Raw genomic sequence first — 14,479 nt, forward strand, 5'->3', positions numbered from 1 at the left:
AAAGGTGATACAAAGCAATCACTTTCCTTCAGAGGTATCTGTTCATACTATTAACTGGTACCTTACTGAGACTGTTTTGAAGGAAGCATTCAGTTTTCATCCCTAATACCTTTTACATTTTAGAAAAACATTGTTTGCAGATAGGATTGGCAGTGTTTCTTCTTTTCTCACGTGCAGTTTTGTTTGTTGATCTTTTGCCGAGCTGTTCTTTTCTTGTTTCTCAAAGGCCGGTCCCTAAAGGGGTAGGAAGTACTTTAGGTCCCTAAAGTACTTCTTAATATTAATATAGTATATTAAGTGGTGCATGTCTTCCAATAAGGGCACTTGCGACTCCATCCTTTGATTATTGAACATTATTTTACCCAGCTGTAGGTTACATATAGTGTAATTAATTCTGCAATTAGCATAATATTAAGTGCTATATATAACTCGCACACCCTTTTGTCAAGAGAATTAATAGGATCCAGCAGCTCTATTTGAAAGATGAATTCCAGAAAGCATTCCTGAAAATGAAACGAAGGCTGTATTCAGGTTAAGACTGTAATTCAGTAGTACAGCAACTGCTCATAACAGCTCGTGGCTCCTTATAACGGCCTGCACAAGTTCATAAATGCCTATGATTCATTCACAATGCGTTACACACGTGGTGTAAAGAGTTTAACAGATTACCCCCAACCATAGATGTAGGTAGGTTAAATAGCTACGCGCTACTTAATCCAATGCCTATTGTAAATCACTGCCTCTTCAGCGAACATCCATCCTGCAACACTTGCTCATTTCCCTCTCCTGTACAAACCAAGCAATAAGCTCCCCTTTGAAATACTCCGCGGCAGTACTTTATAGAGTACGAGAGAATAATACAAGACAAAAAAATGTCACACCATGTTAGTGCTTCCAGTTTCCCCCTAGCACTGATCACAGCTATTAGCGTAGCATTACCACTTCGAAACAGAAACTCTCTAGTCTGACACAATGGGGGGAGGCGCATGGCCTTTTCATGAATTCCAGAAGCGGAAGAATATGACAATTCTGGAAAGAAAACACCTGCATGGTTCATCATAACCCCTTGGCTAACCGCTGGCAGACTAATGTACAGATCCCAGAGAAATGACACTCTGAAACATATACCATAGATAGTTGAACACAGGAATCCAAGCCAAATTATCTACAGGTGCGGCTCGTGGAAATCCAGATTCTTACAGTAACTCTGGATATCTAAATATGGTGTAAAGGACCAACTTAATAGTCACTTGACATTAGATCATTGTTGGTCTGAGATATAGATCTAGAGCCATGTAAATGGTGGTTGCTTACTTGCATAGGGTTATCACTACTTCTTATACCACTCAAAATGGTTTGAGATTATTATAACCCTCATTACTTCTACCATTTCAATGAAACTAGAGCTATACGAAAGAATGCCAAACCACTCTTGACATGCATCCCTTTAGAAAGCACTGCTTTAAGTATTGTGAAACAAAAGTGGCTCAAACGGGCTTTGTTAGGCGAGACAAAGAGCTGAACACAGTGTTTTCATGTTATTTATGTTATTTGTGTGTTCTCCCTTTTCAGTGCCTTCGCCTAAGATGCCACGTGTTTGTAATAAAAAATGTAATGAGCATGGCTTTTGTGGAAAACACTCGTTATCAGATTTCCGCTGTCCCCGCCCCACATCAGAACACGAGGCTCTCTTCGCCTACCCATGCTAGGTCCCCGGGCGACTGAGAAACAGTTAAGGAAAGTATTTTCTTTGTTCGTTTTCCCTGCACCATAAGCAATTTATCACAGAATGAACTTTTATTGTATCTCTGTATGACTCACATTAAATTCTCACCCATTAATTTTGAAATGGGTACTAAGCTTTTATCAAATGCTTGGGAATCTCATTTGGATTATTGTATTTCATTAATTACTTGATAGACAAAGCATACTTTTCAATGTAGATTTTTTGTGCTGTTTAATTAATTAGCATGTTTTCTCTTTTAATTAAAGCCATTTTTTAAATTAAAGCCCACAGCAAAACACATATATAATTTGTTTGTAATTAGGCCTTAATTGGTGGTAGTGGAAGCTTAGCACCCTCGGTTTCTTTTTTCATGATTGCCATTTTATTGCCAGTCAGTCATTAATTAAACTGTTTTTCTAATTAGCTTATAAAACTGTTGATGGTACATTATTGTAAGTGTGAGTTCAAAGCTTGCTAATACGCCTTCCCTACTCAGAAGAGGCAAGATAATGGAATATGTACAAAGCGGGCAAACTTTCAGACTCTTTTTCAGTCCCTAGAGATGACAGTATCTAGCATCAGATTATTAGGGCACAGAAAAATCGAGACATGCGTTATACCACTGGCTGTTCGGCAGCATCTTCCCAGGAGTGGCTCTCTTTTTGCATGTCATGTAATGCTGTTTGTCAAATTGGCAGCAAGATTACATAAACCTCTTACACGACTGCCCTTCGTTATTGAGAGAATATGACAATGCATCTTGAATAGAAAATAATATGGGGAGGATATACAGCTCATGGCTTTGATTAGATAAGCAGTCAAATGGTCTCGCCAGACAACCAATGCCAGTAATGCTTTCATGTACTTGGACGTATTTTTCTTTTACACCTACAGAATAAAGACTATTCTTAATCACAAAACATTTGACTGAAATTGTATATTGACCAATAGAGATGTGCATCTTTTCCTATCAAGACGATTTGATACAGATCTAGATGCATGGGCTCCGATACGATGCGGGAACGATACGTTTTAGTTTGAAACGATTCAGTGTGAAATCAAGCTCAGGTGCATCCTGTTTCCATTGATCATCCTTGAGATGTTTGTACAACTTCATTGGAGTCCACTTGTGGTAAATTCAATTGATTGGACATGATTTGGAAAGGCACACACCTATTTTATATAAGGTCAGAGCAAAAACCAAGCCCTGAGGTCGAAGAAATTGTCCGTAGTGCTCCGAGACAGGATTGAGGCACAGATCTGGGGAAGGGTACCAAAACATTTCTGCAGCATTGAAAGTCCCCAAGAACACAGTGGCCTCCATCATTCTTAAATGGAAGAAGTATGGATCCACCAGAACTCATCTTAGAGCTGGTCGCCGGGCCAAACTGAACAATCGGGGGAGAAGGGCCTTGGTCAGGAAGGTGACCAAGGACCCGATGGTCACTCTGACAGAGCGCCAGAGTTCCTCTGTGGAGATGGGAGAACCTTCCAGAAGAACAACCATCTCTGCAGTACTTCACCAATCAGACCTTTATGGTAGTGGCCAGACAGAAGCCACTCCTCAGTAAAAGGATTTCCTGAGTCATATTCTCTCAATAAAGATGATCATTATTGTCGTTCAGGGGGCAGTCGTGTAAGAGGTTTATGTAATCTTGCTGCCAATTTGATAAACAGCATTACATGACATGCAAAAAGAGAGCCACTCCTGGGAAGATGCTGCCGAACAGCCAGTGGTATAATGCATGTCTCGATTTTTCTGTGCCCTAATAATCTGATGCTAGATACTGTCATCTCTAGGGACTGAAAAAGAGTCTGAAAGTTTGCCCGCTTTGTACATATTCCATTATCTTGCCTCTTCTGAGTAGGGAAGGCTTATTAGCAAGCTTTGAACTTACACTTACAATAATGTACCATCAACAGTTTTATAAGCTAATTAGAAAAACAGTTTAATTAATTAATGATAGACTGGCAATAAAATGGCAATCATGAAAAAATAATTGCCTAGTAAAATAAAATAAATTGATACCCGGCTTGGAGTATGCCAAAAGGCACCTAAAGACCTATAAAAATAAAATAAAAAGATTGAACTCTTTGGCCTGAATGCCAAGCGTCACGTGTGGAGGAAACCTGGCACCATCCCTACGGTGACGCGTGGTGGTGGCAGCATCATGCTGTGGGGATGTTTTTCAGCGGCAGGGACTGGGAGACAAGTCAGTATTGAGGGAAAGATGAACGGAGCAAAGTACTGAGATCCTTGATGAAAACCTGCTCTGGAGCGCTCAGGACCTCAGACTGGGGTGAAGGTTCACTTTCCAACAGCACAAAGACCCTAAGCACACAGCCAAGACAACGCATGAGTGGCTTCGGGATAAGTCTCAATGTCCTTGAGTGGCCAAGCCAGAGCCCAGACTTGAACCCGACCGAACATCTCTGGACAGACCTGAAAATAGCTGTGCAGCGACACTCCCCATCCAACCTGACAGAGCTTGAGATGATTTGCAGAGAATAATGGGAGAAACTCCCCAAATACAGGTGTGCCAAGCTTGTAGCGTCATACCCAAGAATACTTGAGGCTTTAATCGCTGCCAAATGTGCTTCAACAAAGTACTGAGTTAAGGGTCTGAATTCTTGTGTAAATGTGATTTTTCAGTTTTATTTATTTTTTATAAATGTGGGAATTTCTATAACCCGTTTTTGCTTTGTCATTATGGGGTATTGTGTGCAGATTGATGAGGGGAAAAAACTAATACATTTTTGAATAAGGCTGTAACTTAACAAAATGTGGAAAAATTTGAGTGGTCTGAATACTTTCGAATGCACAATAAGTCATCTTTGTCAAAGTATGATATATTTCGGCTTGAAGTCTTACTTGTCTTTTCCTATGAGATGACATGCAAATTATTTTTTGCCTACATTTCTTTTCAGGCCTGTGTTTTATTTAAACGTTGACCACCATCCAACATGGAAATGTTTATTAGTCAGAAACACCTGCTGATAAGTTCTTCCTATTTGCGAGTTGTCTGAGAGCCAAACAGCTTTTCTCCATAGCCTACACTTGGGTTTCCACTAGATAAAACAGCCGCAAAGTCAAAATTGGCTATATTGTACACATTCATGAAAACAAAACTGAGCTTTTTGGTCTTAATTTGGGGTTAGGCTAAGGTTAGCAGTGCAGTTAGGGTTATGGTGAGAGGTTTCAAATCTGATTTTAGGTAGAGAAAATGTAGTTAACTCGATGTGTTAACTAGTGACGACACTGCACTTGGCCGCCTTGCCATGAAGCAAATAAAAATATGTTGTCCAAACTAATGTTTTCGCACCTCCCCTTTTTTTACCAGCAAATTATCGTAATCCATTGGGTCATTTGTTGAATTTAAATTAAAAAAATGCCAGTCTGCATAAAAAAATATGACAATTTTATAAAAGTCAAATTGTGTCATATGATTGCATTTTTGAACCCCGCTCCCCCCGTCGCCACAAGATGAATGGTTTTGAACAATTAATGTTTTAGGCCAATTAATTTAGCATGGCCAGGTGTGCAAGGTTTGCTTATTTTCTACCATTTCATTGATCCTAAAGAGCGATCTCAACCCACCCGGGGCACCTGGCCATACAAAACGAACTCGCCCATTGTTTCAATGCACCCTCCAAAACGTTCAATAGTTAGGCTATCCATAATACCGCCGCTTATATTCGTTCTATTTCTATTGCGGATTTGCAGTCGCAATTTAGATAATGCATTGCTATATAGCTAGCTAGCTTGCTGACATAAGAGAACAAAGAATGTAGCTATTTAATCATGTCTGTGTGCGTTTCCAAATAGGAATGACGTCTGGAATCCGACACCGTTTCACTGGAGTTATCAAACGGCAAGTCAGACAAACATCAACCCGAAAACATGTCAATAGCTCGTTTAGGCACGGTTTAGCTGAGACTCATCTCTTGACGGGTATTTATTTTTATGAAATAATTATTTTCACCTGACTTACAGTATTGCCTGTCTTAACTAAAATGCCTTCACATAAACTTTCATTAGCTAGCTAAGGTTAGCATGCTAGCTAGTTACACTCGGAGCGGTCAGGCAGTGCCCTATTTGTTATTTCGCTGCTACATGTGGAAATCACTAAAATGTTCCCACCCCCAATTCTTGAATATGTATTAGCAGACTGCGTCAGTCTTCAAGCTGGAACCATAGCAAGAATTTCCGCTCTAGGTCAAGGATTACTTGAAAACAGTGGTGTGCATCTCGGGAACCAACAACTTGTCGGTTCTTGTCACGGATGGGCTATTGTAGCAGACGACCACCTCGGGGTCCATTTCTATTAGCTAAAAACAAGAAGAAGTGGCTTCAGTGGGCACCGAGATCACCAAGACTGACCAATTGAAGAGTGGAAGAACATTGCCTGGTCCGGACATTGTGTCATGCAGAGTCAGGATTTGGCGTATGCAGCATGAGTCCATGGCCCCATCCTTCCTGGTGTCAATGGTACAGGCTGGTGGTGTGTTGGTGTGGGGATTGTTTTCCTGGAACACCTTACGTCCATTGATACCAATTGAGCAATGTTTCCATGCCCCTAGGAATTCAAGCTGTTTTGGAGGCAAAGGGGGGATCCGAACCGGTACTAGATGGGTGTACCTAATAAAATGACCTGAGTGTATAGCACAACTTTGAATTTCACCCCATCTCATAATCAAGTGGTTTAGACCTTTTTTGATGGGCTCTTCTTCTCCCACGTTTGGACCATGCAGTGCGGGTAGCAAAAGTGATTGTTGTCCTCATTATGAAATGATTACCCTTTATATCAAAAATATTACCATATATACTGATTATTTCAAGCAAAACTATTACTGATGGTGAACCTGAACAATCAAAATAAAACGGATTTAGGCTAGACCCCGATCAGCATGTATCCTACCTATAGCCAGATGAGAGTTGTGTCTCCGGCGGTAGCTTAGGCCATTTCTTTCTGGTAAAACATATTTTTCAACAGCGCATTTGATTTAAAAAAATCACCTAGCAAATTACATTGGCTGTGACTCCACTAATAAAGCCTAATATTGTGCAAGCCATTTCACAAACATGGCTGCTTTGCTCTGGCTGCTTTGCTTGATTTATTGTTGTCTTTACCTTCTTACCCTGTTGTCTGTGCCCAATGATGTCTGTACCCTGTTTTGTGCTGCTACCATGTTGTCATGTTGTGTTGCTGCCATGCTGTGTTTTCATGTGTTGCTGTCATGCTATGTTGTTGTCTTAGGTCTTTCTGTTATGTTGTCTCTCTTGTCGTGATGTGTGTTTTGTCCTATATTTTTATTTAATTTATTCGTATTTTTAATCCCCGTCCCCGCAGGAGGTCTTTTGCCTTTTGGTAGGCCGTCATTGTAAATAAGAATTTGTTCTTAACTGACTTGCCTAGTTAAATAACTAAATAAATGATGCACTCATATCGTAAACATTTGAACCGGGGACCGATGCGTATCGGTGAATCGTTACATTCCTATTGACCAAGTTTCACCCCCGTCCAGGACTCAACCGGTTCCAGCGGCCAACACCGTAGCTTACCAAGGGATCCAAACCTCTTGACGAAGTTAATAGGTGTTGGGTTAAAGTTGCTACACCTACCCTTCCTCTACCCTTTCCTTCTCCATCTCAAGTTCCTAATGCCTGGGCACACTTTCGATGGTCTCGCGGTAGCGCCGTCACACTTCTGACACCAATTCACAAATTCATGTGTTGCCTTGACCTGGCCTCAGACTTGGGTCATGGGATTGTCACCCAAACCCTTTGTAGCCGTTATGCAGAGAGAGAAAAACTCTGAACCTCTTGATGGTGTACCGTAGCTAGGTGTTGGGTTAAGGTAGCGTCTAGCTACATTCTATTGCATGGCCCTACACACCATTGGGCTCACAGTGAAATAAGAGCACGTCAGCATAATCTAACACTCGTAGAGGTGAAGCTTTAGGCCTAGGCATTCCATTTGAGCAAGACTTCACTCAAATCATTGTCAAGACTTTCGGTTATCCATTATCTCTTTGATCACAAATGTTATATTTTCCACAGATACACAGAATATTAACTTTCATGTTTCCTCCCTGGCTTTTTCATGGGGTTGAACTCGACCTAATTCTTCTTATCAGCATAGGCATTTCTTTGTTTAACCTGCACAGATAGGACAACCAATAATTGGAAATAGATTGAATAACATCAAAGCAATTTAGTGGACAAACTGCTTTGTGCTTCATTGTCGCAGTAATGCTTTTACGTGGCATAAACAAGATCAATTTGAGGTAAAACAATCTGACTTTTCAGACTAGAAATCCATTTTTCCTCCCTACCTCGATTCTTCGAAATTAGATTGAAATGACATATGAGCTGCTAATCTGATATTCATTCCATTCTTCTATAGCCCTGCTTCCCAAAGTTGACTAAGGCCACATTATTTAGGCATTAAGGTAGTGTGATAAGGGAATTAGGCTGGTCATTAATCGTTTACACGTCAAATGCAGCGGAGCAGCTCGGGGTGGTGATTTAGCGAGGCAAAGCCACCTAGCCCCTGTTAATCCACCTCTCACACGTTTTAATTGGAAGAGGCTTCCCTGGATAGGACATTTATGAATGGGTTTAAGGCCATTTCTCCCTCAAAGCCATCATTTATTTCATATTCGTAATACCAGCTTGAACATTTTATCCATATAGAAAAGCGTTCACGTTTTCAAGTTGAATCGTCTCTCCCCTACCATTGTCTTTTGAAGCTGCTGTTGTTTGTAATGTGTACCTTGGGATATCCAGGCATCCAGAAGTTACTGACAACGACGCATTCTGAAGACTGTATGCAGTCGTGTTGGTAAACTGGTAGCACTACCGGCATGATCCCCAATGTCTTGATTCTTTTGGAAGGGATGTCACTGATAGAAGACACATCCATGCTGCCCATGATGTAGACTATGCTGTAGCATACAAGTCAGCTCAAGGGGGGGGGGGGGGGGGGGGGAGACTATGACAATACCTCGTGTTACTCAGTACTATTTTGTCTTATCACAGCCTTATCTTTAACATGGTCTGTGCTGAAGTGACATGTAATATAACAAGGCCCCATATTTGGAGGTCCACTTGAATGTCTATGATGAGCCAAACATGAGTGACAACAGAAAGCGTTACTATTGTCTTAACCCTCCTAGTGGTCCTAAGGTGCTGCTGCTGCTGCTGCGGTATAATGCACCATGAATATTCTGCCTGCAAACCTTCCAAAGGTCACAGTATTAATCCTTTGAATAAACCTTGTGTTAAACAGAGGCTGTGCTCAGGACGGACTTTAAAGGAAAGACAATGGTTTTGGGGGGGGGGGGGGGCTGATGGTATCGGACACTAAATCTTCTTTTAATATGGGTTTTAAGGAAACATGGATTGGCTTGTGTGACTGCCTTAAACAAAGAACACATGAGGGTTTTTTTTCCTGTTGTGTAGGCTCATGTCTCTTTTTTTCAAGCTTTGTGTTTTTTATTCTGGCAGCACATTTTTTTCATTTCTGCCGGCTTGTGATGTGAAAGGATTTGGCACTAAGACGCAAGAAGGAGGGGGAGGAAAAAATCCTGAAAAGTGGATCAAAAAAGTAAATGAAAAATAATGTCATATTACTGAAAATATGAGAGGCTAATTTGTGCCGACTTTTTGCTAATTTTGTTCTCGCCACAGAAAGAGGAGCCGTCACCTGCTCGGCGCCACAGCGCTGACAGTGCCAGTGATCCATGAAATAAGCTGCCGCTGGCTTTGTTCAGATAAGAATGAACAAATCTGCACAATGTACTGCTCTCGGAATCTCATTTTCATACTTGCATGCAGGCTAAAAGAAATAAGCTGTTTGCAGGCTTGATTAATCAGACATTTGAGGGCTTTTTTTGTCTCTTTGATCTGTTCTGTCGCCTAGGTAACTTGGTTGACATTAATGTTGAGCCCCAGTAAAGACAATCAGGGATTGTAGACTGAACTGATAAAAAAAATTAAAGACCTTTAACGCTTTAAATATAGTAACCGCTCCGTGGCTTCATTTGAAAGAGAATAGGGGCGAATGTGAGGGGTTTTAATTTTGGTTTTGGAAGAATGTTTAGGAAGGCGTGGTTTCTAGACCTTTGCATTTCAAATGATCCACACAGGAGAGCAGGTTAATGTGGGTAATCCTTGTGTTGTAAAGAATATACATCTCTGGGTGTAAAATTCAAAAGGAGCCATTTAGCATCCTCCGATTTCAATTTATTTTCTCTCAAAACTATGCCTTTTACCCAATTGACTTTATTTTTGGAAAATGTGTGAACACAGGAGCCTTTCTGAGATTTGTCAATAATTTAATAAACCTTCAGATGTACAATCCCAGCGTGTGCCACAGCCACGCAAATGCATTTAGTACTTACACCACTTAAACATGGTGCTCAAAATGCCCTGATGAGAATTATCTGCAGGCAAATCTACTCCCGACATGAGAATGAACACCCATTGTAACTTTCCCTTTCTCCTGCATTCCGACTAGAAAACATAATTTATTGGCTATAAAACCTATAAAAAATGGCAAGGAATTAGAAAACTGTCATAGTATGTTAGCTTCAGGTTATGCAGACGCTTTTACAAATCTTCCAAGTGACTGTATAGATTAATGCCTCGAGGGCCCAGCCAGAGCCCAGTACTTGCAGCCAGCTGAAGCCCTTATCTTAAATCCAAGCAAAGTACCATTAATCTTTTTGAAAGACCTTTATGGCTTTTAATGTATCCCAAATTAGAACATTTTACACCCTTGGTTCCTGAAATATGGTGATAAAAAGCCTTTAGAGTTACATTTGTCCTGGCTGCTCGCTCTGACCTGCTTAATCCCAGCATGCATTAGGAGATATTTTAGTTTTAGTCTTTCTAATAAAGTTTATCCCACTTAATTATAATTGAAAGGAAAAAAATCACCAGCAGGTTTTTTTTCTTCCAGTTAAGAAATGGTGGCCCATTTCTTCATTACCTTAAGACTTTTTTTCTCTTTCCCCTGATTGTACTCTGCATTTTTAGAAAGGGTAATTTGTTCCAAGTGTTTATCAAACTTTTCATTCGGTCGAATAATAAACCTATCTCGGGAGTGACAGGATTTTTCCTTTTGTTTCTCGTGCTGGGGTTATTGGGATTATTCTGCTCTACAATACATGCACTTCCTCCCTGGGATTTGAACAAAATGTGTTTGCCACTTACAGTCATTCCTTTTAACTTTTCGGTCTCCTTTAGTGTACATTCAAACCATTTAGGAAAGGTCATGACATTTATTTTTGCACGTTCGTGGTAAATGGTTGACTGTCTTATTACTGTTAAGCAGTTGTCTGTGTGTATGTACCATGTTTGTTTTTCTTCTTCACCAACCCAGGGATCTTTATGCCATCATGACTGTCATTGCATTATGGTCGGGGTGAGACAAAACGGGTACCGGAGGCACTCATGGGAAGCCACCCTGACACATCAGTTGGAAGAGCTCTGCTTGCCAGAGAGACTGATTTACATCCTCTAATGGGCCTTGTCTTTGTCTCCCTCTCAATAGCTGGCCGTGAAAATCGCTCAAGCCGCCGATTGCCGTGACTTTGTGCAAAGCAAACAGGAAGCGGAGGCTTCTCGGGCAGCCCAGAAAAGGAAGACGCAAATCGCTTGGGGGTGTGTTGTCTTTTTGCTCTCCTCCCCACAATTATCGCCTTAATTTACATTACATCACAGTTTGTTAGTGACATACATTTTATTATGCATATTTGCCTAGCTTGCCAGCTTATTTCTCACTTATTTCATGCACAGGTATGCGTACATGCTAAGTTTCGCCTATACAGAGAAAGCGTGTTCTGTAGCCGTCTCGTAAAATTAGATAGACGCCATTTTGAACTGTCACAGTGGATGTCATGGTTAGAATATGTGTAAAATGTGTTATGCCAATTTTTAAGAACTACACTCAACTTACTGTTATTTCAAGCTCTCAAGAACTTGGAAATATGTATATTTCATACAGAAATTAATTGTTGTCTTTTCTGTAAAAGAGAATACATTTTGCAGGATTTTTATTCCAAGTACTCAAAATAGGTTTTTGCTAAATCAGTATTTTATTATCGTTTCAGGTTTGAGGCCAAGCAAAGATGGGAAACCAAAAGCAACATGGGATATATGTGACATAAACCCAGAAGAGAAATAAAATTACATTTTTTTTGTCAAGGTTTGTGTAATTTCTCCGTTAATTTAATAAAGTTTGTTCGAAAAGATGTTTGTACCAGTGCAATTTTGAGAGGAAATGTCAGGATACTCTACAAAACAATAACAATAATAAAACAAAGCCCGTATAAGATGAGAATTATGGAATGTTCAAATGAATTCTCTGAGCACTCCATGGTGGCTGCTGTGTGTGCTATTTTCCATTTCTGTGATTTGAGCATTTCTGGGCCTTTTTCCTTCCAATTAAATCTGGTGTACATTACTGGATGATGCGTTTATTTATTGCTGTAAAGTGGGTTAATCATGAAGGCGCTCCTTTCTTCTGAGGAGGTAGAGAAAGAAGAGATTAGGGTCCTAATGCAATGTACAGGATAATGTGCGATAGGATTTGCCAGTGCAAAATGAAATTTGGCTGCTGTAAACTGTTCTGAGCAGTCATAAACTGTAAATTGTGTCAACAGAGAGGGTATGAGACATGAAACGGAGGCTTTGGTGTTGGCCTTCACCCATGCTGAGAAAGATGCCATTGTTCCTCGGCTTAAACAAGAAGCACAGGGTATTTCTGAGAAGCCTACTCTACGGCTGTGAAGAGTCTGAGCGATGATTAACAATGTTGTTGTGGTACCCAGTAGATTGATGCCAGTCTTTTATAGTTTCTCTGCACCTTGATCATATTTTGATCTGCAATGACCTCTCCCAACTGGTCCAACCCAAATCCCCCCCCCCCCCCCCCCCCCCCATGCCGATTGCGATAATTGTCATTTCAGATTTCACGCGGGAAAAATAGCAAGTCTGTTAATTGCCGTTATTCATAACCTTACATTATTTTGTTAACAATGCAAAATGATTGCTTTGCTCCAAGGCAATCTGGATTTATCCACCTCAGTTGTTTGCTTTTCACCCATTTGTGCACCCACTCCCAAATGCTGTATCCTATTCTCGTAGTCTTGCTGAATCAGTCACTCACTGCAAGACTACACGGGCAGAACATCAGCATAAAAAGTTTACTTGACCCGAAGCAGCTTAAAAAGTTGAGAACTACAATGAATTCCACAGACAAGAGAAGCAGCTGTTTTTCATTTCTGAGTAACAATTAATTACCTTACTGTGATTATTTTTCATCAAAAATTGTCTAAAAGAAACAAAAATAGCTTCATAGCAAAGAGAAATGTCTCAAGCAACAATTTAGCTTGGACTGTCTGGGAGTGGTCTGAAAACCAACTGTTAGTGGCAGAGAGGTTTGGAAGTCTCTTATGGTAGATTAACTAATTCACCGCCTGGTGATGTCAGGCTTAAACTCCGTCCCACAAAACAAGCGGACATTTCAGGTGATCTTTTCAATCAGCTCTTACACTAAAAGGGCATCATCTTTTCACAATTTCACGGTATTATTCCAACCTCATAGTGTGGAAATATATACAAAACTCAGGGAATGCATGTTTTTGACTGCACTGGGCCTTTAAGTGTATAAGTGTCATTATCATTGGCAATAGTTTTCGGGGATCACTTTTACATGATACTATTGTTTATTTGTGGGTGGACATTTCGCTGTGGAAAAAAGACATTTGCTCTACAGTATATGTTTTCATTGAGTTTCTGAGACCATCAGATGACGATTGTCTGAATGAGCGAAGACTTACTAATAATTTCCACGCTGGAGCCTACAGTATAGGACTCTGTGTGTGTGAAAGGCTGTCAGATATGAAGATGATATCATTTATTTATTTAACAGTCCTTTAGTGAGACAGAGTTTAACAATGTTAATCACGTCAAAGTGCTCTATGGGTTTTTGTCCTCACTTTGATTGCGATTATTTCAAAAATGCATATTGATTGAGAACAGAGCAAAAGATTGGAATGGTTTTCATACACTAAACATTAGATCGTTCATTTCTGGTGCCTAAAACTAAGATCAAATTGGACAAATCCTTCTAAAAACATTGCTTTAACATGTCATATTTGTAATTTATCAAGCAGTATTTACTATGGTTAATTATGTTGATTTCCAATAATACTGAAGCCTAGCTGTTTCAAAAGTCTGGATGCAAACTAAGCAAAATCTCCTCAGCATTTTAACACCCACTTTAACAAAAAATGATTTTAAGTTGACCCTTAAATTGACCCCTTTTTTTACAGTGTTAGGCTTCCAACACTGTGTTTTTTGGAAACTGGTATTTTAAAACTAACAGTCATTCATTCAAGAACACTTGGCAGTGTTGAGCTCACAACACTGTGGGTGTTGGAAATACATTTTTAAAAGCAAGTCATTCAATCAAGATAAGTGTTTTTCGCCTGACACTGGGCGTTGGTGACATGACAACCCAGTGTTTCCACAGGAGTAGCATCGAAACACTCTGGATGATCATAATTTAAACTACTTCCTGTCATTTTAAATGGTTTCACAATGAACTTGCACTGCTAGCAATGTGGTAATTGTGGATCATTTCTGAAACGTTGCACCCCCCCCCCCCCCCCCCCCCAACGCTCAGAGAAAATGACTGCTTTTTATGAGGGTGATATTCCATTTGGCCTGTTCTCAGATTA

At 40.2% G+C, this 14,479-nt stretch overlaps 1 protein-coding gene across 2 annotated transcripts in view; it reads left to right on the forward strand.

Moving 5' to 3' along the window:
* Positions 1 to 12,198, forward strand: part of fam204a (family with sequence similarity 204 member A) — a 34,296-nt gene extending 22,098 nt beyond the window's left edge. For both annotated transcript variants that reach the window (XM_055901924.1, XM_055901923.1), the window contains 2 exons: positions 11,287 to 11,396; positions 11,846 to 12,198. In XM_055901924.1, the coding sequence (XP_055757899.1) occupies positions 11,287 to 11,396; positions 11,846 to 11,897 (162 nt within the window). In that variant the 3' untranslated portion in view covers positions 11,898 to 12,198. The remainder of the gene's footprint in view (positions 1 to 11,286; positions 11,397 to 11,845) is intronic.
* The last annotated feature ends 2,281 nt before the right edge of the window (positions 12,199 to 14,479 follow it).

The sequence above is a fragment of the Salvelinus fontinalis genome, chromosome 37 (assembly GCF_029448725.1).
Source record: "Salvelinus fontinalis isolate EN_2023a chromosome 37, ASM2944872v1, whole genome shotgun sequence".
Classification (NCBI taxonomy): Eukaryota; Metazoa; Chordata; class Actinopteri; order Salmoniformes; family Salmonidae; genus Salvelinus; species Salvelinus fontinalis.